Source organism: Spermophilus citellus, assembly GCF_964194105.1.
Source record: "Spermophilus citellus genome assembly, chromosome: 15".
Lineage (NCBI taxonomy): Eukaryota > Metazoa > Chordata > Mammalia > Rodentia > Sciuridae > Spermophilus > Spermophilus citellus.
Genome location: NC_138195.1, coordinates 81522842 through 81550764, shown reverse-complemented (window position 1 = coordinate 81550764; position 27923 = coordinate 81522842). Strand labels below are relative to the sequence as shown.

The 27923-nt window shown below is 50.4% G+C and overlaps 1 protein-coding gene across 1 annotated transcript in view; it reads right to left on the bottom strand.

Annotated features, from left to right (window-relative positions):
- HABP2 (hyaluronan binding protein 2) overlaps positions 1 to 25822 on the bottom strand; it is a gene marked incomplete at both ends in the record, with an annotated part of 29821 nt that extends 3999 nt beyond the window's left edge. The window contains 9 exons of the mRNA XM_081268396.1: positions 921 to 1176; positions 2109 to 2206; positions 2722 to 2893; positions 3333 to 3452; positions 4180 to 4296; positions 5468 to 5575; positions 8394 to 8504; positions 14327 to 14363; positions 25754 to 25822. Coding sequence (XP_081124522.1) covers positions 921 to 1176; positions 2109 to 2206; positions 2722 to 2893; positions 3333 to 3452; positions 4180 to 4296; positions 5468 to 5575; positions 8394 to 8504; positions 14327 to 14363; positions 25754 to 25822 — 1088 coding nt within the window. The remainder of the gene's footprint in view (positions 1 to 920; positions 1177 to 2108; positions 2207 to 2721; positions 2894 to 3332; positions 3453 to 4179; positions 4297 to 5467; positions 5576 to 8393; positions 8505 to 14326; positions 14364 to 25753) is intronic.
- Between the last annotated feature and the right edge of the window lie 2101 nt (positions 25823 to 27923).

The window sequence follows — 27923 nt, the reverse complement described above, 5'->3', positions numbered from 1 at the left end:
TCTGCTCTGGGGTGCTGGGTGACCTTCGGCAGACTCCCGACCAACAGCCTCAGCATCCTCACCTGTCGTCTGCACAGGACCCTACTGTGGGTTCCAAATATGACACCATGAGGGGATTTCTTTATTAATGGAAGCAAACTCCAAACCCATGTTGTCATTTGTATCCATCTTTCCGGGAGACTTCCCCTTCTCCCTGGGCGTGGCTGCAGGACAGCCGTCGGGGTTGTGAACACATCTGCTGACATTCATTGGTAGGTACTAATGGTCACTTGTCTGGCCTCTCTTGGGAGGAACCTTCCAGAAGCCCATAATAAACCATTTAATGACAGCATAGACTGGAAGCCCTCAAGGTCCCCCCAAAACTGGGACCAGCCCCGACCATGAACTTGGGGCCTTTGGAGGAGGGGGCAGCTCTTGAGCTCCCAGAAGTCACTTCCTTCTGGAAGCACACAGGAGAGCTGGCCAAGGACACCTGACCCGGGAGGCTCGTTGATACTGGCATCGGACAATGGAGTGGGTTATCTTTCTCTGTCCAGGGCAGGACTGCACAGCTCAGGAGACAGATGCCAGTTCACTTCCCATCTTCCCTCTTTCTTCCCACATGGCTCCATTTATAAAAAGAGGAATAAAAAAAATCCCCTTTTCCTCCAGGTCTTTACTAAGTGCTCTCTGTGTACAAACCCTGCTGTAGGCACTGAGGACACCACAATTAATAAAACAGAGAGGAATCCCCAGCCCCCCTCGACTTGTCTTCCCATGGCCCGCACTGACCACGCGGCGGCTGTTTTCTCTCTAGTCCTAAGAGCCACTCTTTGCCTCTGAAACGTTCGCCCCTAATCCGGCCAAGCTGCCACTCCAGTGGGAAAGGGAGACCCCCCCTGCCAACAAGTCACCTGGTCCTTGCTCCCAGAGACACCTACTCAGTGCAGTGGGCAGCGGTGAGCACCCAGCAGGGGTGGATCAGCGCACCCCCACAGTAGTGGCCTTGGGGCATGGAGGTGGTCAGTGGCAGGGTGGTCTGCAGGGACACCTGCCACGGGTGCTTGCCCGCAGTGCTCTTGAAGCCGCCGTAGATCCGCTTGACCTTCCTGTCTGCTATCTCGGTCCTCCCACAGGAGTCAAACCCCGGCAGCTTGGCTGGGGGCTCTGCGGGGCTCCCCTCTAGGTTGGCAACGTCTGCAGGACGCAAGAAAACAAATCACACGACTCCAGCCTCTGCATCTTGATTCACATAACACAAGTCTACCATAGAAATAGCATCGAACACATCACTTTCCTTCCCATTTCAAAGTGAGTTGCTCCTGGGATCTACCCGCATATACACATGGAAGTGTGTGCAAATGTATAAATCCATCACTGAGCTCTTTGCTAATGAACCCACGCTGTATTTTGGAGCCTTGATCAATGCAGAGGGGACAATGTCCAGGTGATGTAGAGTAGGGAGATAAGATGTTTGCACAGACAACTGGGACGCAGAGGGACAGTGGTAAGTGCTGCATGAATGGTCCTGAGGGTGCGTAGGGAAGAAGAGAATGCTCCATTCAGGAGATTAGGGAGGACTTCTTGGAGGAGGGTGCACTTGAGTTGGTTCTCAAAGAATGGTTGGAAATGGCCAAGAGCAGATATGGGATGAAGTGTTCTACCAGAGGTGACCCTGAGAGCCAGGCACAGGTGTGAAACTGTGGTCAGGAGGAACCCCTGCTCGTCAGGGTAGGAGAGCACATGTTCTGGACCTGGCCCAGTTTTTGATGGGCTGGCAGGAGCCCTGGAGCTGGAATTCAGACCACGTGCTTCCTGAGAGGCTGGGGGCCAGCCAGAAACTAATCACCACCATAGACCCCAGGCCTGGCCTGGCACCTGGAACGTGGCAGGTGATCAAAACCTAGCCGCTGGGTGTACCAACCCGGAGTCCAGAATCACAGGCTGGAGGCTGGACACCTGGCCTGGGTGGGAGAGTGTCCAGCTTGTGGAGAATCCAAGAGTTGCCGAGGGTGGGTAGGTGGGAGGGGGATTGGCAAAGCAGGTGTGGAGGGGGAACAGGGTTGGCTGGAACCGGGTGCCAGGAATGTCACCTCCCACCCCATGGTCCTTATGACAGCCCTGCTTACCTGAGGCTGAGCAAGCCGGGACGTCGCAATACTCCCACTTCACCTTCTCACTGTTGACCTTGATGAAACACCAGGGCTTTTTGTCTCCATCTGGGTTTCTAAGGTAAAAATTTTAAAAAGTCACTCAGAGCCAAGGCTGGAAGACCTCAACTTCCTCCGAGACCCTTGGGATCAGCTCTGCGCTTCCCCTGGGACAACTCTCCATTTGAACCCTCTGACCGGTTAGCAGAGCTCGGGGTACGGGAATCCCAGAGACCAGAAAGGGAATTCACAGGCCTGCGCCAGGCCCGTGGGATACGTCAGTTGTTCTCAGAAAAGAATGAGATCCCCAAGGAGACCCTTCTTCATCAGGGAAGTAAAATGGTCACAAAAACATGGCGAGGGTCAGATTCTTCAGCCCGAACCTCTGGATCCCAGGCAAGATCCTCTGAGAACAGCCGGCCAGGAGGCCCCACGAAGACGGCTTCAGGAAGGGAGCAGCCCCAAGAGGGACAGGGAGCTTCCCAGCACTTTGCCGAGTGGAAAACCTCCCTGGAAGATGTCCAGTCTGTCTCAGGATCCGTTTCCCAATCAGGCAACCAAGACTGGGCCCAGAGAAAGTGGTGCTCTTTACCTACAGAAGTTGTGCTCCCCAATCCCGTGGGCCTCTGCCTCCTCCATGAACATGTTGTAATTCTCCTGCAGCAGGAGGTGGGAGTTCCAGTAGAGGCAGGGCTGCTGGTTGACTGTCCTGCTCACACTCCCGCGGTAGGAGTAGCCGTCACCAACGTAGCAGTCGTCAGGACCTCGGAGAGAGCGACAGGGCTGTGAGGACAGGGGGTCATGGGTGTGCTGCTTCAAGGGGCCTGAGTCGTTATCACTTGGAGAGTTCATCACAAGGTTCTAGAAAGTTCCGCATTGAACCCAACTTCAAAACATGAAAAATACTGGTTGGGAAGTGGGTAGGAAGTTAGATTCTCAACTTGGGGCCTCGAAAGGGACATGTGGAGAGTGAATTGAAGCCCAGGTATGCCCAGGTGTGATCCACCTGCCTGCAATATGTCCTAGATTATACCATCTTTACCGGGAGCCACACACAGCCTTGGGTTGGGAGGATGAGGCAGGAGTAGGGTTTGGAAAACTCAATTGAACTGCGTTCTGGCAACAAAACCCTAGCAGAAGAGGATTCCAGAGGCCTCCCTGGTGGCCCTGAGTTTCCGGGGAAGCGGTGGCTGAGACCCATACCTATTTCGCAGAATCTCCCACTGAACTGCTCCGGACAAGCGCAGCTAAACCTGGATCTCCGCTTATGCCGCGAGCAGGTGCCGCCGTTCTGGCAGGGGTTGGGCCTGCACACGGGAGCCGCTGTGAACACAGGAAGCGGGGCCAGGAGGGCTCCTCAGGAGGAGCTGCAGCCTCCCTATGAGATGACCAGGGGATATTGGTGGCACTTTTCTGCTGTCACCTTTTACAACAGATGGATCACCGAAGGGGAGAGGCAGACCCATGGACACTCTAGTAAATGCACACATGAGCTCTAGGAACATAAGCAGATGTGGAAGAAGCAACACAGGTGGAGGCCATGCAAAAAGAGCACATGTGTGTAGATGGGTCACCCAGCAAGGAGAGGAGGCATAGGCGGAGCAGAAACTGGGGATGAGTCTGGGCTAGGCTGAAACTTGGCTCTCACCTTGCATAGCTGTGTGGCCATGAGCAAGTTAATGAACCTGTCTGATTTCAGTTTCTTCATCTATAAAACTCTTCCTTGCAAAGTTTTGGGAGAATGTGAAAGAGATTGCAAATCTCCTGGAACAGCACCTGACTCAGCAGTGATTCAAGGTAGACTAAACCCCCAGCATGGCCCATCTTAGGAATCCTTTAGTGCCAACTCCCCAGGGGGAGTGGGTTTTGATTCTTTCTGGATGGGAAGGGACACAGATCAGTCAATTCCCACTGGGCTTTCCAGGGAGGATTAGTCTTAAAATTCTAGTTCAGAAGGCCATTATGGATGCTACGGAAACTTCAGTTACTTTACGTCTGCACTAGCACACAATGAGATGCAGTGGTTCAGGCACCAGCAGAAAACACCTACCTCTGGAGCAGTCTGGACCCGTGTAAGGGTATTTACAGGTGCAGCGGTAGTAGGGGGGACTGTGCGTAATGAGACATTCACCCCGGCCACATGGGTTGTTCTTGCATTTGTTTTGTGCTGTAGGAGATGGACAGAGAAACGGGGGAGACACAAGACGTTGTCTGGGCACCTTTTGTTTAGAGGGATACCTGCATGGGGCATCCTGTGGGGTGGGCAGAAGAGCTGTCTGTGGCCTTGTCCATGGTTCTGAAATGCCCTGCTGCACTGGATGGCTGCTCTCTCATCCCTGGGTCAAGGGTGATTGCTTCCTATGCTTCTTTCACTGCTCAGAGTCTTTGTTTTGTCCTCTTTTTAGTAAAAACCTCGATACATTTTTACACCTTGAACAAACAGCTGGTATTTTAGTCTCTGCATCTTATAACTGATTTCATATTTCATTTCACAGTTTTGTCTTTCTTCTGAGAAGTCGAGGGATGAACTCAAATGCAATGTCCATGTCCAGTATCCTTGACCACCCTGAGACACTTACTGGAGGAATATAAGGTTTGAAAATGGAGGAAATAAGTGGGAAAGACACAAAGGAAAGAAGTTGGCTCCAAGGTCCTCTCTATGCTCCAGACCCTCACTACCTCCCCACATCCCAAGAGATTCTTGGCAGTGCTAGACTGGACAGAGTCCAGGTTCTCTCTAGGGGTGCAACACCCACAGGAATCCTAGTCCTGATGGGTATCCCACGGAAATGCCTCCATGTTATGCCCTCAAGAGCTTACAGAAGGACGGCACCTTGCGGATGGCAAAGATGAAAGAGCCCGGGGCTGAGAGCCAGGTACCAGGGCTCTCGTTTCTGCTCCTCTCCTAACTTGCTGTGGGAGCTGGAGCAAGTCTCTGCACTCTGGGCTTCCTTTCTCTACCTGGGTTGCACCTGATGTGCCCTGAGGGTCTTCCTGCTGTCTCATTTGGGGACAGTATTTCTCTGGTATGATTAAATGTTATGATAAATGTTTTGAAAGCTGAGTCCTGAATTTGGAAGGCAGCTTGGGTAGATCCCAGCCCTCATTCCCTCTTGGCCTCGGTCTTCTCATCTGTAGAGTGGACATGCTAGTCCCATCTCACCGTGTGAGAGGAGAATGCAGAGAGATGCTGCCTGTGACCATGCAGAGGAATCCATCGTGCATGATGCCACAGGGGCAGCCACAGTCCCTCCCGTGGGGTCACTTGGCCCTCCAGCTAGGGCTGGAGGAGGAACGGCTTCTCCTTCCATTCCAAGGAAGAGTGAATCTGCACTTACCATTCTGACATCTGTTCCCAGAAAAGGGGGCCGGGCAGCTGCAGGTGAAGGTGTCCCCGCTGGCGACACAGTCCCCGCCATGTTCACAGGGGTTGGACTGGCACGGATCTAAGACACATGGGCAGAAGTCAAGGTCAGTGAGGGTCAGCCAATAAGAAACCCCCACTTTTCATCGGACTTCAGTCTCCGGCCCCAAACGAGAGAGAAAGAACAGAGCCAGGGATGGGGCAAAGGAGAAAAGTGTGCATCATCCTTAAAGAGCGAGGAAAACTGCAGCCACGCGACCAGAGACAGGGATTCAGGCTCGTAAGAGGGGAGACGGAGCGATGGTGACTGGAGCCCCTGGGCCCACCGTGGACCCGGCCTTTCTCATTGCGAAACTCCCCATCTCCCCCGCGAGTATCCTTCTCCTCCCATCTCGCTGGGAGTGCTGCGGGGTCTGTCTCTGATGCTGGAGGCATTTCACAAGCCCGAGACCTCCCTACTCCCAGTGCCCAGGGGTGGAGGTCAGGAGTGGGGGAAGAAAACCCACCCCTCATGAAACGCAAGGCTTCTGAACATCAGGAGAGAAGACCAAAGGCGGAGGGTGACAGAAGGATTGACGGCAAGGAGGAAATGACCCAGTGGCCTTCATCTTTCTTCAACTACTTGTTCAGTTAGATTTTGTCATATTTCATCTGTGCCTTTGGCTTTTCATGGTTGTCTGAATGGACCTCCCCCTTGGGGAATTCTTTATCCTTCTGTTCACGCACATTGTTCTTTGGTTCAGGAACTCGGATCCCTGGGCCTGGCTCTTGTTTTGATGGTCCCTTCTGAAGTTCCCCTGATGCCCTGTATCTTGGCCCTGCCTTCCAGGCCACTTTGCTCAGTTAACACAGCTTTTATTCCACTTGCTCCCTGATTTCCGTGCCTTCTCCTGGCTCAGTCACGTGGCTTTGCCTGGACCCAGCTTCTTATTTCCCTTTCTGCCCCCAATTGCTCTGGTTAAGAAGCTGCAAGACAAGTGTGGTGGAAGCACACATGTGTGAGCACACACACACACACACACACACACACAAACATACCTAAACCTTCTGAAGAGCGAAGGACAAAGAAAAACACAGCAAACATGGACTCAAAGAGAGGCTCAAAGCCAAGCTGTGGATCCCACACTCAGGGCTCCAAGATAACGTAGATCCTTCTGCATAACTCAGACCCAACCTGAGATCAAAGCTTCAGAACTGACTTTGAACATGACTACTGGTCCCCAAGTCAGGAGCCCTGAGTGTAAGGCATTAGCTTGCCACCAGACCTTGGCCAGACAGGTTCTTCTCCTGGTCTCACTGACTCCATCTGCCATTCAAGAGCTGGGGAGATGATTTCCAAGACCCTCCCCACCACAGGCCTCATTGTGTATGATTCTAATTGAAAAAGATCCAGTCCATTTATTGATTGGGTTATTATTATCATTTTTTTGGTGTTAAGTTTTTTGAGTTCTTTATATATCCTGGACATTAGTCTCTATCTGATGTGCGTGGGATAAAAATTGGCTCTCATACTGTAGGCTCTCTCTTCACCTCAGTGATTGTTTCTTTTGCTGAGAAGAAGCTTTTCAGTTTGCATCCATCCCATTTATGGATTATTGATTTTATTTGTTTGCACTATAGGAGTCTTGTTAAGGAAGTCAGGGCCTAAAACAACCCAGTCAATAAATGGGCTAAGGAACTGAACAGACGCTTCTCAGAAGATAATATGCAAACAATTAACAAATATATGAAAAAAATGTTCATCTCTAGAAATTAGAGAAATGTAAATCAAAACTACTCTAAGATTTCATCTCACTCCAGTCAGAATGGCAGCTATTAAGAATACAAATGGGGCTGGGGATGTGGCTCAAGCGGTATCGTGCTCTCCTGGCATGCGTGCGGCCCGGGTTCGATCCTCAGCACCACATACAAACAAAGATGTTGTGTCCGCCAAAAACTAAAAATAAATATTAAAAATTCTATCTCTCTCTCTCCTTCTCTCTCTCTCACTCTCTCTAAAAAAAAAAAGAATACAAATGACAAGTGTTGGTGAGGATGTAGGGAAAAAGGCATACTCATACATCGCTGGTGAGACGGCAGATTGGTGCAGCCAATGTGGAAAGCTGCATGGAGAATCATTGGAAAACTTGGAATGGAACCACCATTTGACCCAGCTATCCCACTCCTTGGTTTATACCCAAAGGAATTAAAAATGGCATACTACAGGGACACAGCCACATCAACGTTTATAGCAACACAATTCACAATAGCTAAATTGTGAATCCAACCTAGATGCCCTTCAGTAGAGGAATGGATAAAGGAATTGTGGTGTATATGCACAATGGAATATTACTCGGCATTAAAAGAGAATAAAATCATGGCATTAGCAGATAAGTGGGGCTGGAGGATATCATGCTAAGTGAAGTAAGCCAGTCCAAAAAAAACCCAAAAGCTAAATGTTTTCTCTGATATGTTCATGCTGATCCATAATGGGGGTAGGGGGGAGCATGGGAGGAATGGAGGAACTTTAGATAGGGCAAAGGGGAGGGAAGGGAATGGAGGGGCATGGGGGTGGGAAAGAGGGTGGAATGAGATGGACATCGTTACCCTAGGTACATGTATGAAGACGAATGGTGTGACTCTACTTTGTGTACAACCAGAGACACAAAAAATTATGCTGTATATGTGTAGTATAAATTGAAATGCATTCTGCTGTCATGTATAACAAATTGGAATGAATAAAATTTTTTTAAAAACTTAAAAAAAAGAGAAAGATCCAGTCTAAATTAATTTTTTAATACCTATTTATGGTGCTCATCAGAGAGGAGGGAAGAGAAGCCCTTACATTTGGGTCACAGGTAAATTCCTCTTGGGCTTGTGGCCTCCTTCCCGGAGGGCCCTGACTCAGATCTGGTACCTACCGTCGTCTGCATAGTACCAGTCGGGATTCTCCGCGTAGGTCGACCACGAGGTGGTGTTCTCCTCCGGGTTCTGATGCTCGGAGCTGTAGTCGTAGTAGTCGGGAGTCCAATCTGCAGGGACAGGAACGGCACAGAAGAAACCTCAGCATCAGCATCTTATTTAGTTGGACACTTTTTCCTGAAAGAGTTCAAAATCCTCAAGGAGGAATCCCGTGTCTTTCCAGCTCTGCATACTGATGGGGGTGGGTAGCCGGGATCAGGCTTTGTGGCTTTTCACTTAGGGGTGTTACAACCCTGCAAGGCCGTGTCGTTATTTGGCAGGGCCAAGGGCACTGATTGAGAGTGCAGGGAGGTCAAGCCTTGGCTGTGCACTAACTGTCCTCTCTGTGCCTCGATTTCCCCTCTGAGAGCAGCAGGACCGGGGTCTAGCAGGCCTCCATGGTTCCGTGGGGGGTGGACCAGGTCAGATTCTGCAGCTTTGGAGCGCCTGGTTGGGTGGCTCTGTGAGCAGCATTTCTTCGTGAGACTTTATTCGTCACCTTAGTCTCATGAAGTCACTTTCCTTTGGGTCCCAGCATCAGGCTTCTCCCAAGCTGAGTCTACAGAGCCACCGAAATAGGTGGTGTTTACTGAGCCCTTGCTACGCACCGTCTCATTTTATTCTCACTCACGTCTAGCAGGTGTATCATTTGCTCGACTTCAAGTTAAGAAACCTGAAGTTGAGAGAGGTTGAGTCACTTGCTCAAGGTCACATACTAATACAGGGCGGGTTTCAGCTGACGCAACTTGTGTCCATGTAACCACTAAATCTCAGCAGTGATCTCAACCTCAGGGCCCCACTGCCTTGACGGGCATCGTCCACGGCCTTGGCTACACCCACACGTGGCCGTGGGAGAGAGTCTCCAAGCATTCCCTCTCCAGACCCTGCCTGACAACTAGGACTCACCAGGTACAACCTTGATAAGGTCGTGGCTCTTGCCTAATAAACAGGAAGGCTGTGCGTGGAGTTGGCCTCTGGTGTAAATCTCACGCTAGACCAGACTTTGACACAAAGCCCTTTGTTGTCTGGGGCCTTGGAAGACGCTGGTGGCTCTGCGGTTGGAGGAGAAGAGTTTGGAATGGGGAGAAGTTGGGTTAGTTTTGTGCTTTCCAGCTGGTGGGTGTGCCGAGTCAGGGAAGCTGTCCAGAGATGCGTATGATAATGAGCTGAGCCCATGCAGACAGGCGACTTGAAAGGGACCAGGCAGAGCCGAGAGCCCATGGACGGCTTGGAGCGTGGAGGACGGCACTCCACCCACGCCTGATAATCAGCCACCTCATCTCACCATCCCCTCCCTCATTGCGTTAGAGTCTTTATGTCTCTGGCTTTTGAAAAATCCACTTTTGCACAATGGCCACTTTATCTTTCCCATTAAAACGGAACCGTCTTTTCATTTCCTTTTTGAATACGCCAACTCCGGCTCCTTGGCAAAGTTTCCCATCATATCTCAGTGTCAAGTCCAGACTCCCTTTTGCTTGCTCATTATTTCTCCTGAGCTGCTTTTCCCCACTGTGAAAATGGTCCCAGAGGAGGCCACCTTTCCCGGGATGAGGATCCAGGTTGAAGACAAGGCCATTGTCTCCCTGGAGCAAATGAAGTCTCCTTCCATCCCAGTGCCGCCGAGAAAGACCAAGAAGAGGCACAAAGGAAAGGTTCTTCTGAGTTGGACGCGAAGGATTTCAAAGGGACATTTGGAAGAGACAATGCGAGGATGACATCAATTCTTGATTTCTTTATTCTTTGGAGAGTTTGTTTTTGTTTTTCCGACAGGTGTTTACAGAGAAGAGCCTTCAGGTTGCTCCTATGGTTTCTCCCATGGCTCCCACGGGTCAGGGGTCCGACTGGCCAACCTTGACTGGACTATCAGGGATCCCTCCCCCAAGGATCTCTGGAAGTCCTTTGGGAGATTCTTACCTAGAGGGGACGGTGTGGGGTTTCCAGGGGATGGGGGATGGGTGAACTGTCTGTGGGAGGATTGGGACTTGAACCCAGCTCTGTTTGCCAGGGCTGCTCATCTCTCAGGGATTCCGAATCACATTCCCGCTGAGCAACACCAACAGTGCCTCCTGTTCGCCAGGGTCCTGGGTCCTTGGTTAAAGGGAAAGAACCATCAGAGAGAGACTCGGTGGCCCTACCACCAGAACAGAAGCCACCTCATAGAGGGTTGTGCGAAGAAGGCACGGAGGTCCTTCACGTGTGGGGGAGCCACAGTGTGCTTTGAAGGTCTTGTGGGAGCATCACGCAGGAGGCTTCCTCCACTCCAAACTTAATGCCTATTTTGTTTATCCTCTCATGTTGGCACTATCTATACAAGAAACTCGTGTTGTGCATCTGCAATCAGACAAGGATTATGCCAGGGGCTGAAAGGCACGGGGGACCATGGAGAGCTACCCAGTTATACAAATAAGAGTGGGATGTGGCCTTGTCCTCAGAGGAAGCTCTGGGCGGGGTAGGCTGGAGGAGAAAGCCAGTCACAAGGAGATCAAAGGGTGGTACTGACCCAGGAAGCCAGTGGAACAAGAGCCCCAGCCATCTACCAGCCGGAGCCCAGCCCACATCACCCAGCGGGTCCAGACCTGAACTACCCAGCTAAGCCCCATCTAAACGACTAACCCCAAGAACAAATATCTAAATAGACAGGTAATGGTTGAAGCCACTGAGTCTGGGGTATTGTGTTATTTAATAACAACAGCAGACATCAGGATAGATTGATGTCGGGTTGCTAGCGGAATAACAATTCTAGATCTTTTAGGTATAGGAACATCCCTTACTGGCCGAGTTGGCCGCAGAATTTAGGTTTGGGATGATGGTACCTCACTCTGGGATTCACTTAGTCCATCTGATATGTTTCCTCCAACTAGAGAGTTGGTTTCTTAAGAGCAAGGGCCATGTTCGACTTCACGGTGCCCAGCAGAGCCCTGTGTGCAGTTGTGTTGGGCAGACCCACCTCCCCCTTGGCCTCTGAGCCTCCTGCCTTCTGATTGGCCAGCACACAGCTCTGCCCCCAAAGATGGCCCCTGCTTGAGGCAGAGCAATGGTGAGTTCAGGAGAGAAACTCGTGAGATGTGGGTCATAAGTAATTAGTGAAGAAAACTCCTGACGGGAATCTCAGAACTTGTCCAGATGCTTTTTTGAGTAGACAGGATCGCTGCCAGAGGTGGATTCTCAGTCCATTGATAGATTGTAGTGGACAACTTTGGGTTCAAATTCCAATTACATGAAAATTTGGGCTGCAAGAAAGAGGAGAGACTTGGCGAAGAAAGGGGCAACTGACAGAAGTGTTTTATTTCAGGCATAAAAAGAAAAATTTGTGGATTTGTCTACGTATCAGAGTCTGTTTCTAGGGACTACCAGGAGGAATGGTGAGGTCATGCTCAGTTAACCAGAAAGCCCTAATGACAGGGTATTGCATACTGAATCCTTCCTAGGGGTCACACTAGGCTCAGTCCTGTGGTTGTGCACAATCTTACTTAACCTGAAGCATCCCCAAGGCATATGTGACACTATTTCTATTCCACACATAAGGAAAAACCAAAGCAGAAGGACCTGGCCTCCTAGCCCAGATCTACCTAACTTCAAGCCGTGTTTGCCTCTTTACGAGCCTCGTTTGGGTTTATGTTTCAGAAACTCCATGGGTTTTAGCTTTCAGGAAGCAACATGCACTGGGATATCTTTAGCACGTGCTCCGGGTCCTTCCACCAAGATTACTGTGTCCACGTTTAGCATCTCTCAGAACAAGCGCAGAGGTCCTGCAATGGGGGCTTCGCAGCTGCTCTGGTTAAAGAGCCTGCCAGATGTGCGGAACAGAATAAAAATCCCCGGAATGTCGTCCCTGTTGGCGTCATCCATCACGGCGGCACGGACAGCTCCTCCGAGGGCCTCCCCCGGGCCCAGCCCTGTCGGACTGCATTTGACACTTCCACTCTGGCTGACGGGGCAAGCGCAGCACAGGGCCTCGCTGGCAGGCGGAAGGACAGCTGATGGATGGGCTTGGCCTGTGTTGCCGGGCAGAGCTCAGCCAGCTTTGAAGAGCATTTCCGCAGGCCTGCTGGCTGCTGTGTCACCTGCTTTGGGGAGATGCACAGAGTCTGTGCTGTTTGATGACCACCTCCTTCACTGCCCACTGGGACTGGACACCTTCTGCTCCAGCCAGGCCCTCGCTGTGCACTGTCTCCAGCAAGACCAACCAAAGAAGCGGCTTGCCTGTGGGCATGAGCAAAGTGTCCCCTCCCCACACTGCTGTCTGGAGTCTGCAGGAGACAACAAAGTCCATCAAAGCACAACCCCGTGCCTTTCAATCACACACCTGACAGGCATGGCTTAACATCTAGCCTGCTCTTTGCATGACGTGTCCCCCTGCCCCCAGCCAGAGGCTCTTGGAGCACCTCGAGGTGGGTCTTAGGAGCAGCCTGCCCCAGGGCCCATTCATTCTCTCAACAAATTCCCACAAGCCATTAGCAGAAATCTTGTAGAGCCCAGTTCCACGGGGTGCTCAATCCTCTACTTAAACACCCCCAGGGATGGGGAACCTATTAACTCCCAAGGTTCTGAGGGCCCATTCAGATTTTTGGAGAATTCTGCTGGTTCGGAAGTTCTTCCTGACTGCAGATCAAACCTGACCCTACAGCTTCCAATCTACCGAACGGCAGCTCTGAAACTTATGAATGAATCCACTCCTTCTCCATGATCTCTGTGAAGTAGGGTTGTTCAAGTTGTCCTCTGCACCATTCCAGGATGTCTAAACTCACTGTAGACATCTTTGACAGCGTTCTGGCCGAGGGCAGTAAAGTGTCTTGTGGTAGAGAAACTCCGTGATTTCCGCAAAGTTGCCTCCTAGACCAGGGGAGGGGCTGCTCTTCAGGCTCTTGAAGACAGTGAGGGCTCTCGAGTCTTGTCTCCTCCTGTGTCGCTCCACAACCTCTGCAGCCCTGTCTCTTTGACACCCAGGCCCTTTAATGGTGCCTGAGCCAGAGGCAGCCTTTCCAGCCCCTTGGTCTCTCGCTGGCTGTGCGTGTGGGCGATGGATGACCGTCACAAGGGCAGCCCAGGGAGTGTGGCTTCCGGAGGATCTGGATCCCACACCACCAAGTACTCTCCTTAGCTTTGGGGGAAAATGCAAAATCTCTCAAAACCCAGGCCCCATGAATATTTCCACTGCGTTCCCTGAGCCCATGGGGTCCTGGAGCCTCGTGCTCTGGGCTCCTTATGTCTGTCTGCCCGAATGTCTGTCTGGGCTTGGCTGCTGGAGAATGTCACCACTGAGCTGCTTCTGACCTGGCTACTGTTTGCCTTGCTCCAAATCAGCCCTTGATCCAAAGTTCAGACGTGTCCATGGCCTCCGTGTGTCTGGTTCCCGTCCTCAGGGGGTGCCAGGTCCCTATCATGGGAGTGTCAGCCTCTGGACAGATACAGCCATGATCCCAGGTTCCTCCTCGGGACTCTGAGAACCAAGGGAGACAGGCACCCAGAGCCAGCGGCCACAGGAGGATGACAGGAGGAGGTTCGTATGGCTGTGGGGACCGGGTGGAGGAAATGGGGTCCTGGCTCCCCGCCTTCCTGAAGCCGGCCATCGCTCAGGCACACCCTGGCTTAGCCTTTGTAAGTCACTTCAGCCACCAACGGGCTGTGTGACGAGGAGAAAGTTGTCTCGGTCTCTTTCTCTGTAAGATGAGGGAGCTTCCCCCTGGGCTTCTGAGACTGGCCATCAGAGGTGTCCCAGGGCAACCTGAAGTTGTGCAAAGCACTGGGTGAGGGGAATGTTTCTGGGCAAATTCCCTCAGGGGTCTATGACCCCCCTGAACCAGCTGGACCTGAGAGCCCTGTAAGACCTGCCCTTCCGCCAGCTTGGAATCAGTAGGAGGGTGGGAAGCCACAGGGTGGTCAGTGCACTCACCTGGATCCAGGTCATCGAGGAAAGGCATCAAGGAGAACTGAAAAACAAAGCAACAGACATAGCACGTTGGACCAGGCCAGGCCAGGCCAGCAGGGTGCTCCCTGGGCTTCCGAAAGCCAGAGAGGACCAGATCCAGGTCACAGGAGCACTGGGCGCCTTCTGGGGGTGGGGTCTATTTGTCGATGCCCCTTTCCTCCTCAGCAGAGACTCGTGTTACCTCACACACCTGTGGGCCCACGGAGCCCAGGTCCTGACGCTCCGGCCAGTTGAAATGATTGTCTGCCTGTTGCCCCTTATGTTCTAACAACCCCAGGGGAGGCCTTGGAGGAGGAAAGGCAGACTCAGGTCACATAGCTGTGACGGGGTCTGAATTTAGGCTCAAGTCCGAGTGATTTCCTTGAGTGACAGCCTTTGGGGATTGGGGATGGGCAAAGGCTTAAAACTCTCCAGACATTTCTTTTGTTCTTGGAATAAATTACGAGCACCCACCTGGACCTCCAACCGCTTCCCATACTCCTTCCTCCCCCTGCCCTTTACTAAGCACCAGCCACACCCGGCTTCTAATTGGCACAAGCCAAGTTCCTCCCACCTCAGGGCCTTTGCACTGGCTGTCTTCGCTACCTGGACCTCCTTCCCCACAGTCTACCAGGTCTCAATTTAAATGCCATCCTCTTAAGAAGGCCTTCCCCAAACACTCTGTCAATCAGTAGGACATCCCTCACCCTATTTTTGTTTTTCTGTTACTACACCTGTTTATCCCCACCACGGTCCTCATTACAGCCTCGTTTTACACTTGTTCATGTTTGCATGTCCTCTGCCTCTGAGATTAGATTCTGTGGAGGTCTTCATCTGTCACGGACGCATCACTCAATGTCTAGCATGTGCCTGGCCCGCGGCATTCCTCAGAAGGTTTTGCTGACGAGTGATATGAATGCAGTTCTTTTTTTTTATTGGTCGTTCAAAACATTACGTAGCTCTTGACATATCGTATTTCACAGTCTGATTCGAGTGGGTTATGAGCTCCCATTTTTACCCCGTAGAAGGCAGTTCTTAACCAGAAGAAGAAACCTGGACTCGCCCCATAACTGGAAAAGGTTCCTTCCCTTCAAACAGGGAGCCTCACACTAAGGCCCTGGGGCAGTGCCCCACCGTTGGGCTTTATAAATAAAGTTTTATTGGAAAATAGTCCCATGACCATTTTCCCTTTTTTAAATCTATTTCTTTAGTTGTCCATGGACCTTTATTTTATTTGTTGACAGGCGGTACTAAGATGCAAAACCAGGGCCTCACACACGCTAGGCGAGCGCTCTGCCGCTGAGCCACAACCCCAGCCCCACATTTTTTTTTAATGACTACTTTTGTGCCAATCGGGGCAGAATATTTGTGACAGAGAAAGCATAGCTCAGAAAAAAAAACCATCAGGCACTTTACAGACAAAGTCTGCTGACCTCTGGTTAGAAAATGAGAGCTGTATCCTTGGGCAGACTTGCCCTCGGGTCCTGGCTGCAGGAAAGCTGAGCTCCAGTGCTCCCTCCCAGGACCCAGGGGATGCAGGCAGCTCAATAGCTTTGCCTCCTCCACCTTCGGCTGAAGTTTTAATTTTCTGTTTTGCTGTTGGTTTCCTTAAACATCTTTGGGAAGTAGGAAGATGACGAATTAGAAAGGAAGATAAGAAGAGACAGGGATGACCTCCTGATGTGCAGTACCAGGCAGCGACATCGACAGAGAGCATTGTGGAAAAGCAGGCGCCTCTCGAATCCCCCCGCAGGGAACACACGGGTCCCAGTGGAGATCCAAACCCCAGGGCATTCTACGGAAGGGTGAGCCTCCACTCCTCCAGAGTCAGCCTCAAAGGAGAAAAAACAATGGAGGACTGTCCTTTGTTTCAAGAGACTTGGCAACTGAATTCAGTGTGTGGTCCTTTGATTGGATCCCGAATTTAAGAGAAGCACCACAACAAAGGTCATGACTGAGACAACTGAGTAGTTTACAATATTTACATGGTATCACCATATAGTGTCGAATTTCCCTGGATAACGTTGCCATAAATTCATAGGAAAATGCTTATTCTAAGATGTGACTGCTCAAGTATTTAGGGTGGTGTCTGCTCTCTATCTGCAAATGATTTAGCAAACAACAGAAAACACACACACACACACACACTCACACACACACTCATACACATACAGAAGAGGGAGCATAAAAGTGGCAAAATGTTAACAATTGATCTCGGAGGGTGAAGGATGTCCACTGTGTTGTTCTTATTTCCATTTTTCTGTAGTTTTGAAAACTCACAAAATAAAAATTGAGGGAGGAGAAAGGAATGCCAAAGAAGGAAAAAAGGAAAGAGGGGCGGTCCTGTGAGGTCTGGGCCTGTGCCTCTGCCCCATTTTCTTCACCAGTGAGGCGGGGACAGGTGTTTTGTTTGGGGGCTGGCCTGGGAGTCTTGCCTAGGGAGGGTGTCAGGTACAGGGAGCACCTGAGGACGCTCTGGGTGTCAGCATGGGGCATGCGGGCCCTGGGGACAGACATCACTCCTCCTCCAACCTCGCCTCACTGCAGCCGCTGGCTGGTGCTTGGCCCTGGGCACTGTACCCTGCTCCACCTGCCCTCCGTTGACCTTGTCCAGAGGACAGGGATGCCCTCTCCTCAGGAGGCACTGCAGGAACTCTTCTCTCTGAACTGGAGAGGGTGGCCCATGCCTGGCTACCATCAGCCCTGAGAAGTGTGCAGGACAGGAGAGAGGACTGTGGGGACACCCTTTCTTGGACCCCACCAGGGAAGGGTCTTCAGGACCTGGGCCTGAGTCAGAGCTTGAATCAGAGCTGAAGGGACACCCAAGTGTCGTGCTGCCCTCGGCCAGCAGGTGGCAGGCATGCCCTTCCAAGGCGGCGCTCGGCAGTAACCAGGTTAGGATGTAGCTGACTTCCTGCCCAGAGCTGACCTCTCAGGAGGCTGACTGCCGCTGCCCACTTGAGCAGCAGAGGCAAGTCACTCTGTGACTCACTGTGTCCACCCACAGAGAGGCTGCGATGGGACGTGGGAGCTGGAACCCAGGCTGCGGATCTGGGAATACTATAGGGGGCCCTCAGAGTTGGGACCACGGCAGTTTCAGGGCCACACTCCTGAAACTGACCAGGACAGGCCTGCAAGCAGAATGACGGACACAGAACCTGCTCCTTTTGTCCCATGAGTCTGCTCCGTTTTCCACAGGGACAGCAAAATGGTAGAAGAACTCTTACTCTTGGACTTGCAAATCTATAAAGGAAGATTGATGGAGGAGAAGGAGGAGGAGGAGGAAGAGGAGAAGAGGAGGAGGAAGAGGAGGAGAGGAGGAGGAATAAGAGGTGAGGGCTGTGATAACTAAGAAGTAGAAGAGACCAGAAAAAGGATCTCAGTTCACAATTATATAGAGCTAACCATGAGCCACAGACTGTGCTCAATGGGTGCAATACATGTTGTCTAGTTTGTCTCACATAACACTGGATAACTTAGGTACAATAAGTATGTCCATTTTAGAGGTGAGAAAACTGAGATTTGCAGATATTAAGTTGTCCCAAATAACTCAGCTAGTAATGCTGGAGCTGGGTACAGAGAGTCAGCCTTACATGGGTGTCCTTGCTCTTACTTGTCCTCACTGGGATGGCCCAGGGAATCCAGGCATGCAGACCTTGTCATGAAAGGGTGGAGGAGAAGGAGACGGAATTCTAAGAGGGGCAGATGCTGAGCTAGGTTAAAATACCAGGATCCTGTTCTTGGAAAGCTTTATATAAGCTGTATATTTATAAGAGGTCCATCTGCAGTGGCTCAGGCCTGGCAGACCACATAAAAGGCCATTTGGTCCCAGGGGGAAGCACAAGAGTGAGCCCAGCTGGTCCCCTATGGCGAACACATCTCAACCAACTCTCTACCCTGATGGGAAGGCACACAAGACACTGTCCACTTCTCCAACCTCCTCCATTCCTAGTTTCGATTGGGCTGAAACTCCATGTGTCCCAACTGACCAGCTCCTCCTAGGTGGCTGGACTCAGCTGCTGCTCACAAAGGAAGGTGGCGTTCTGCAATGGATCCAGCCGAGGGTCCCTCCGCTCCACACTTGGACTTTCTCAGTGGCTCCACAGCTCAGGACTCTGACCTTCCAGAGGTCAGGAGCAGGCCGTTGGCAACATTAAACTCCCCAAGCCACCAGCAAGCTTGTCTCAAGGTCTAGTGTAAAATTTACAGCATAATTTTCTTGGGATGCTCTAATCTATTTTGTCCAATCTAGTGATTATTTTAATCTAGTCATGATTTAAATTAGGTTCTCGCTCTGCCTTTCAGAATTCCAAACCTTCTGGAAGACAAGACCGAAAGGCTGAGGCTGAAAGGCTGAGTTGCTGTGTTCCAGCTATCACATGGAGTCAGTGGAAATGTTCTCAGGCGATGGGCAGGCAGTGGGGGGCCAGGGGCCTAGAAAGGGCCTACAGCAGAGAAATCTTTCTCCCAGTAGGTGAGAGGCTGGAGCCCTAATCTCAGCCATCTCTTCCTTCTTGGATGTTCTACCAGGTACCTGGTGGAGCAGATGTCACCGACCACCAGGGAAGGATCGCGTTACTCCCAAGGGCAGCCTGGAACTTGGCACTGTGGCCAAGTGGGTCTGCAGCTGCTGGACGGGGGGTGGGGGGGTGACAGGGACATGTGCATACAGTTCAGTAGGACCAGTCCCCACTGCTAGATGCAGAGCTTGGGGCTACCATTCACTGGTGGAGGTGATAGAAAGCAGTTGAGAGTGTCCAGGTCACTAGCCCAAGTGCTATCCCCATACCACCCTCCTTCTCTGCTTCTGCTCACACCTTAGCCACGTCATGAAAAGAACAGTTAAGCCAACCCCACTGGTCCTTTGATCCATTAAATTGTGGCAAAATATATGTATCATTATATATAACCTTAACCACTTTTAAGGGTGGTGTTCTTTGGCACTCATTGCATTCACAATGTATCCATCACCACTATCTGTGTGCAAAACGTTTTTCTTTTCCCCAACATGACTTTCACCCATTAAGCAATAACACCCCCTTCTTCCCTTCCTGCATCCCCTGATAACCTCCTTCTTCTGTCTCTCTGAACTTGCCTCTCCTAAGTGCCTCATATAAGAGGAACCCTGCAACATTTTTCTTCTGGGACTGGCTTTATTTCATATGCATAATATTTTCAAGGTCTGTCTATATTGTAGCATATATCAAACTTTCTTTCCTTTTAATGGCTGAATAGTATTTCACTGTCCTGTCTATCTGTCTCTGTCACATTTTGTTTATGCATTCATTCACTGATGGACACTTGGGTTCTCCACACATTTTGGCTATTAGGCTGCTATGAACATTGATGTACAGTTATCTGTTAGCGTCTCTGCTTTCAATCCCTCTGGGTGTCCATCTAGATATGGAACCACTGGGTTATGTTGTAGTTCCATGTTTAATTTTTCCAGGAATCCCCACACTGTTTTCCAGGGCAGATGTGTTTTATGATCCCACCAACAACGAATGAAGGGTTCCAATGTCTTCACCTCCCCACCAACAGGGAAACCAATAACATAGAAAGTATTAATTTTTTATTTTTAAGAATTATAGCCATTGTGACAATAATAAGGCCGTGCTGGGCTGTCCTTTTTATGCCCATGGACTCTCGCCCTTCTCACTTGAGCTCACAGGTGCTCAGAGCTGTCCTGGGGTTGGTGGGTCCACTGTGGCTTTGCTTCCATCTTTTCACCTGGGGCTCAGGGCAGGAGGGAAGTTTGGAGGGAAAGACTTTGGTGGAAAGTTTGGATACCACGGAAGAAGACGAAGGTCCGTGGTGCCTGCAGGGGGTTTCCTTCTTGAGACCCTGGGTGTAGCTATTCACAGAGAGGAACGGACCCCTACAAAGGAGGGAGCCAAGGCCCAGTGAAGTGGCTCGCGTGGGGACTTGAGTGGGTTGGCAGGTGGGGAGAGACTGGAGCCCAGGCCCCTATTCGGATACCAGTCTCTGTGCCTGCCTCAGAGCTGTACCCAGGTACCTGGGTGCTGGGCCACAGCAGGGATGGGCAGGGGCAGGGAGGAAGAGTGTCCCACCTGGGGACCTGGGAAATTGCTATTTAAAGACACCGGTTCTCCAACCTCAGGTGCCTAGGGATTGTGGAGAGAGCTTGGTAACAGCACAGACCCTGGGCCACCTGCAAGCGCTGTGCTCCCATGGGCCTGCCTGGGTCCAGAATGTGCATTTACCACCAGTGCAGCCCATTCCGCCCTTGGCGGAAGGAGGGTTATCTTTGTTCCCGTGCGGCTGTTGAATCAGTCCATTCCTCAGTTTCCTCAATTATAAAAATAAGAATTTCCTTACCCACTCTGAGGTTCTTATTTGAGAGCATTTTGTTTCTCAGGGCAAGTATAGGACTTGCAAGGGATCCCTCTTCAGGTGGGCACTAGGTGAGAAGTATCTGTACAAATGGGCCATCCCAGGGACTTGGGTCAAGTAGACTTAGGAAGAGGTGGGGCTAAAAGTGAGGGAGTGAGCCCGTCCAGGGTAGAGACTGGAGAAAAACGAGCCCTCATTTCTGGAGGTGATAATGCACCAAGGAGAAGATAAAACAAAAGAGTAGGCCAAGTCTGGGTCCTCCACGGACAGGAGCCCTCACATTAACTTTCTTGGCCAGGTAACTTCAGCAAACCACCCAGGGCTTCAGCAAAGTGAGTGCCCATTGCTGGAAACCAACTCCACCACCAAAGCTGAGCTGACTTAGGTGGTGCCTGGCCAGGGTATGAAATGACACTGAAATGCAGTCTGAACAAGTCTCAAGTTTACTGTCAACCATCCCAGGTCCACTTCAGGGAGAGACTCGGGTGGCTGGTGGGTCTCTGTCCTCCATCCCTGGCTGATCTGCTCTCCGACAAGGAGAAGCAGGCTTCAGGGCAGGGCTCTAGCCTGAGGACAGCCAGCTAGAATCCAGCACCTCCCCGTGTTTTGTTGGGTTCTCCATTAATGGTAGAGTCACTGTCCTTTAAAAGTAGATCAGTATAGATAGAGAAAATGGGAGTCTGTTTAACAAAAGTATGGGAAACTAGTTTTCAAGATGGGATTCGTTCATGACAAACACTGACCTAATTGGTTGGTTAACTGGCAAGACTTGATCCTTCCAGGGTCAGAGGTAAAGAAAGCTTCAGGGGCCCTGAGGAGCCTTCAGGTGGGATCAACTTGATGGAGTCTGAGGCCACTGCCCCGTCTGACACCCCTGGTTCCACACTGAACAGTCCCACAGTCCTTGGCAGGGTCCGGTGAGAGGATCCATGCCACAGTGGTTAAGAGCACTGGCATTGGGCAGATGGGTTTATCGGTAACCTGCCAGGGTGCCATCTTGGATGGATTATTGAACTTCTCTGTGGTGTGGTTTCTTATCTGTGAGAGGAGAGGGACACTAATCCCTACCTCCTGGACTTGTTGGAAAGCCTCAGTCTGATAATAAACATAAAACACACAGTATTTAGCATAGGATAAAGACTTAAAATTGATCGCTGCTGTTATTGATACCATTGTTAGCCATTGATGTCGATGATGATTTGTATTTTTTTGCAGATTGCTGAGTGCACCCCGGGGGGAGGGGCAGATTGAGGAGTGCTCACTCAGTGCAAAGTCTTCCTGGAACTTGTTTGTCAGGTCACAGGCACATCACACCGGCTCCCTCCCCCCACTATTTTCCCTGGGATCTTTGCCAAGCCCTAAGCCAGGAAACCTTATTATATTAATTATGAAGAAAAAGCATGTTTTATTTAAAATCCTGGCTGCCGAGTATTCTGCCATGCTGTTTCTCTGTGGCAGCAAAATTGCTTTTGCATTTAGGAAACCCTAATGAATTCAGAATGTAAATGTGTCTGTGCCTATACACACATGTGATTTCCTGCGACCTGATTTCCCTAAATACCAGTGTACACTGCCAAAGCTAATGAGCTGGACTCGTGCTTCGGATCGGTTTTTTAAAAAGATCTAGGAGAAGTTGCGGTGAAATTCAATCCTTCCCTTTCTGGGAAGACTACGTGGAATCCAAGAGAAAGGGCCATCTCTTCGAGGTCTGAACGAGACAGGCATTCTGGGGAGCTGAGACTTTGGCTCACATCTGCCCATCAAAGGCCTTATTTTGGTCCTACAGCCCATGCAGATTTGGGAGCTTGAATCAATCAGATGCTGGGCGTCCCTGAGCAATAACCAGACAAGCATGTTTTCTCATTCTCTCTCTCTCTTGTGACAGAACCAGGCAGATCATGCACATCTGTCACGTGGGAAGGGCACAGAGAGTGGAGGGACCACAGGACCTGGAGACTCGTACTTCAGAACGCTCCTCCCTTCATGGTGCAGGGTATGAATGTGAGTCCAGTGTCTCCAGAATGTCTCATTTTCAAAACACTCAGAAACCTGAGTCCGTTAAGAAATGTTCTGATTTTCCAATGCTGGCTGGCAACTAAAAGAAAACTAGAGCACTCAGCAGGCTGACCTTCTACCTGCCAAATAAAACCTGGGCTGCGAGCAGAAAGAACTCCGAGTGGCCAAGTCACAACCCTTGGCTGATGCAGCCGTTTCTGCAGCTCTCTACCTGGGAAGATTCTAGAGTTCCAGGATTTAAAAAGCCCAGAAATGTGAGCAAGCAGGCATTTTAATTTGAAGACCCTTTTGTCAGGGACATAAAAAGCCATTGTCTCTGCTTCTCTCTGGGGCTGGACTGAGATAAGCAGGACAGGCCCACGAGCACTGTTCTCTTGCTTCTGATCCTGCAAGAGGCCAAATCCCATTGCAGCCAGCCCAGTGTGCCCTAAATGACCCCAAGAACTATAGTAGAATGAGATTTCTGGACAGTCCCCATCATTCTTACAATCAAGTGGGCCTCCCATGATGGATGAGGAGTTGGACAGGCCTGTGTCCCAGTCCTGGTTGGCAAAGTAGTTGAGCATCACAGGACTTATTTCTAACCCGAGAACAGGGCTCACGTACTCATCTATGCTGGGTTCAGGTGCTCAAATCTGATAATTCTGGAAAAACCAATCTAGACCAGATTAGGAAGGCCTGGGAAGGATGCCCCAGAGTTCACAGCAATGATACTTGACCTATAGCTCTTTGATGAGCAGATATTGAAGTTAAAATCCAAGCTAAAGGCGATCCTGAAGAGCAGTTAACAGTATGTTCACCATGTGACCCAATTCACAGGAGAGTGCCCAAAGGTCTTCCCAGTGGACAGCAATCACAGATCCTTCGAATGCCTTGCTTCAGAATTTCAGTGGCATATGGAACCCATTACCCTCCACCCAGCAATGGGCCCTGTTCTAAGAGCCTCGGTACCTATAGAAAGGATTGTCCCCTGTGATGAGGACCAAAGAGGTCTCACACTTAGCCAGGGCCCAAGGCCTGTCATCTAAAGCTCAGCTCTTCCACTTCGCAGCTCTGTGACTTGGAGCCAAGTCATCCTGCTCCATATCTGTAAAATGAGACCAAGGACAATACCTACTACTTAGGATTCTTGTGGGAGATGAACTAATCTGCAGAAACCTCAGGCCTGGCACTCAGGACTCCTCTTTCCAGGCTAAATTTGGTTATTATTCTTAGCTACAAGGGTGGGAGAGGCCTCCTAGCCCATCTGGCTCTGTGGCTTCTGTCCCCCAGTGATGCCCCAAACTCTCCAAAGCATCTGAGTGCCTTGGCCACTTTCCTCTGGATGCCCATGCGCTGGCCTATGGAATTTGAGCCGCCTTCTCGACCACCTGTCTGGCACACATCTGGGTAAGAAAACATTCCAAAGCCCCGAGTCCTCTCTTTGGAATTGAGTAAGCTCATTGCCCGAAGGCTATCTCTCATATTTTCTCTTTTATCCATTATTGACTTATAATTTCATCGCTAGCCCTAAAAATTCACTGGGGCTTGCAAAAAAGGGATTTTTTTTCGGGACCATTATCCTTTCTGTGAACTTCAAACAGACTGCATCAGCCCTTCTCCTTGCCTGCAAACTTTAGGCTTAATTCCTTCCGACTGGTACTTTCTCTAGGCCTCTCAGGGGCCTCTGATAATTTCCACCATCTTTCTGTAGACCTGTGGGATTTCTGCCATGTGTTGGGCCCAGACCGGCCACAAGCAATCAAATGATGCAGGGGGGCTGATAGCAATCTGTAATTGCAGCCACTGCTCATGCCCGAATCATAATTTGAAAAGAAACCAAAGTCAGTCACTTGGCAGCTGACTATGTGGCCAAGAGAGGTGTCTGAGCAGAGTTTACTGAGGAGGAGGCAAAGCTGTTGTCTAAAAAACACGCTAATGAGAAATCCTGTAATTTAATCTGCTTCCTTCAGGAAGCAGTCTTTGGAATGAAATGGGACATCAGCTGCAAAGGTACTTAATAAGATACAGAGGCTCCGGCTGTTACTTCAGTTCTTACCCTTTGCCCACTCTCTTCCACCCGCTCCCTAACAGAGGAGAACGTTCTCTGATTTTTATAGGGAAGCTGTGTTCATTCTGGAAATTTTAAGTAAAAAAAGAGCTCACATTTATTGAAAGTCTCATCTATGACCTCATTTAATTGTGACCTTTCCCGAATCTGTGAGAGATTAGCACTTGGTTCTCAGGCAAGAACACTGAGACTCAGAGAGATGGTGTTCCTGGCCCCACATTCCTTACCCACAGAGGGGCCAAGCTGAGATTCACCCCTGGCCCCAGAGCCACACTCATGCCTCAGCCCACGTCCTGCAGGGAACTCCCAGGAGGCTCCACCTCTGTGGAAGGCTCCCTTGCCCTTGCCTGCAGAGATCCAGCTGACCCCGGGACCACAACAGCACACAGCAGCAGGGGCCAACATCTCCACCTCTCATCTCATCCCAAAGGTTCTGAGTCCCCAGTTCAAGACCCCCTGATGGGACTTCCCTGCCTGACGCCCTTCAACCTCCCTCGGGCCCCAGCCACTGTGGTCATGGAGAAAAAGGAGAAAAGGTAGCCACCACGAAGCCTCTCCCCAAACCTAACCCATCTAAGCAAATCCTTTGCCAGGACCAGCAGGATTCCTCTCTAAAGCCAATCCCAGCGTTGGCTCCTAAAGGCAGGAAACTTGGATGTGTCGTCACCAGCACATAAGCAGACTGTTCTGGGGAGAGAGCTGGTGGCTCTCGGTGGCCTCTCAACAGGGCCTCTGAGATCCATGCCAGATAACAACGGGTGCCTTAGCGGATTTTCTTCCTTTGTGGGAATGCTTCACGGAGGCTCTCAAGTCAGACGCATGTCACCCTGGACTAGCAGCCCGTGCCAAGGCCTCTCAGACTCAGGACATACTCACTTTGGCAATGTTTGCCTTTCCCAACTAACGTCTGTCCTCGCTCCCTGCACAACTGGTTTCGTCTTCCCAATAACCTCAGGATCCCTGGACTGTAGACCTTCGAAAAGGACACTCACCCCGACGGCTGACTTTCCCACAAGAACAGTTAACAGCAGAACATGGAGGGCAGGCCTCCTGGCCGACATCCTGGCAGTTGAAGGCCTGGGCTTGGCTCTCGATGCAGTTTCTTTGGTTGTCTTTGCCTTCAGGGGGGAAAAATGTCAGTCTCCAAGGATTCAGGAACAAATGAAGAGGATGCAAATTATTAACTAGGCATCAAATACGGTTTAATGTTTTGCAAACCAACTATCTTGATTAAACAAATGGTAACTTTGGGGCTGGGCTGAGTCATGGGGTAGTTTCTCTTCTGGGAAGAAAAGTCTCCAAAGAAAGGGGCTGAGATAAAGAGCCCCCTAGCTCCTGGGTGCACTTGAGGGTTCAGTGCAGAGAGCTGAAGGTGTCTCTTTGCATCTCAGCCACAGGATGAATAGACTCCAGACCAGGTGAGGCCACGTCAAGGTGGCTTCCATTGCTGACTGGGGGAGAAGGTTGATAGATTTCTGATTCTTCAAATCTCAAACAGAATTAAGGCCTGGATGGGCTCCTAATAACATCACACTTTATATTCATGAAAGATAAATTAAAAGATGCAAAACTGCTATTGACAAACATTGATTCTGGGTCCTTTGAAGTGTTGCCCACAGTCGTTTGTTGGCTTTTAAAGTTTTCTTTTAAATCTCATTATGTAAGTTTTTTGCTTTTTAATTATTTCCCCCCTTTCATTGGAGTCATTCTTTGATGAAGAGGAGAGGATAAAACAGGGTGCTCCGGTTCGGGGACAATTGTTCCTTGTTTAGACAGGGTTGCAGGTAGGGCTATATAAAGAAGCGATTCCCTATTAAGCCTGGGTTCCTGTGGACACAACTGATCTCCTTAATAGGTGTGATCTTGAGCTCCTAGAAACTCCTGACTGCCCACAGTAATCTATACACAGGCTCCAGGAATTCTCTAGACCTGAGTTCTATATTCAGGTTCTGAAATACTGCCCACATCTGAACCACGTCTCACCTGTGCCTGCCCCTTTCACCTCTGTCAACCCCCTCTGCCACATGCACACAGTCTGCTCGGTGGCTACTCCCACCTTTGGAAATCAGGTTGCTAGCTGTGAGGACCCCTCATGTCCCAGCCCAGAAGAAAGCGAAAGTCAGTGTCCCAGCAACCAAGTGGGTCTTGAAGGACCTATCAGGTCCTGCCACTTTACTGCCTAAATAACCCTCAATTGGTTTTTTTCTCCTGTTCTCTTGTCTCCACCCTAACTTAGGAAACCATGGACTCCCTTCTGATCAACTTCCACCTGACCCCTATAACACATGTACATGCTGGTCCCTTTTTCTAGAAAGTTCTTCAGTAGCTTATCCTACCCTTTCCCTAATCCTTACTCCAACCCTAACTCTGCCCTTATTCATTCCTGAGAAATTCAATTTAGTCAACTCACCTACTTCATGCATCTTTTAGGTAGTAGCTCAAACATTACTTCCTCAGAAACTCCCCCTGTGTTTTCCCTCTAGCACTGATCACGGTTGTGATGATGCATTGCTGGTGCTACTTCATTGATATCTGTTCGCACACCGTCCGCATCAGATGGAAAGCTCGTGAGATCAGGCATGGGATTCCCACCTTAGACACCAAGTACTTGCCCAGCACTTGACAGAGGCTGAATAAACTTATGTTGGATGAAATGAACAAAACCACTTTATTAAAGTGACAGCTGGACATTTTATAACCAGGATGCCTTCGACCACACAGCCAACGAATGTGAAAACAGGACATGGAAAAAAGCCTTTGTAAAAATTTTGAGCATCCTTCCACTTATTGGTGGACACGACATTAAGATTCTCGAATACCCGCTGAGGGGCTTCTATGAGCTGGGCATCAGAACAGAGGGCTGCAGGGAGCCAACGTGAACTTCATTCTGAGGAGCCCAAGTTCTGGCTGAAAGAGTGAACTGGTTAGTTTCAGTTACTGCTAACTATGAAAAAGAAAAGAGCCAGGAGTGGGTCGGAAATCCTGGCAGGTGGAAGGTTTCCGCAGGCGGGGATGGTGGGGGCCCAGGTGGTTCCCGTGGCTGAGGATGCTGGTGCTCATCACAGAGGAGAGGTCAGGGCTGGCACGGAGGCCCTGGCTGCTTCCCCGGCTCTCACGGCTCCTGCTCAGCAGTGAAAACCCATCTGTGGCCATGTTCAGGTG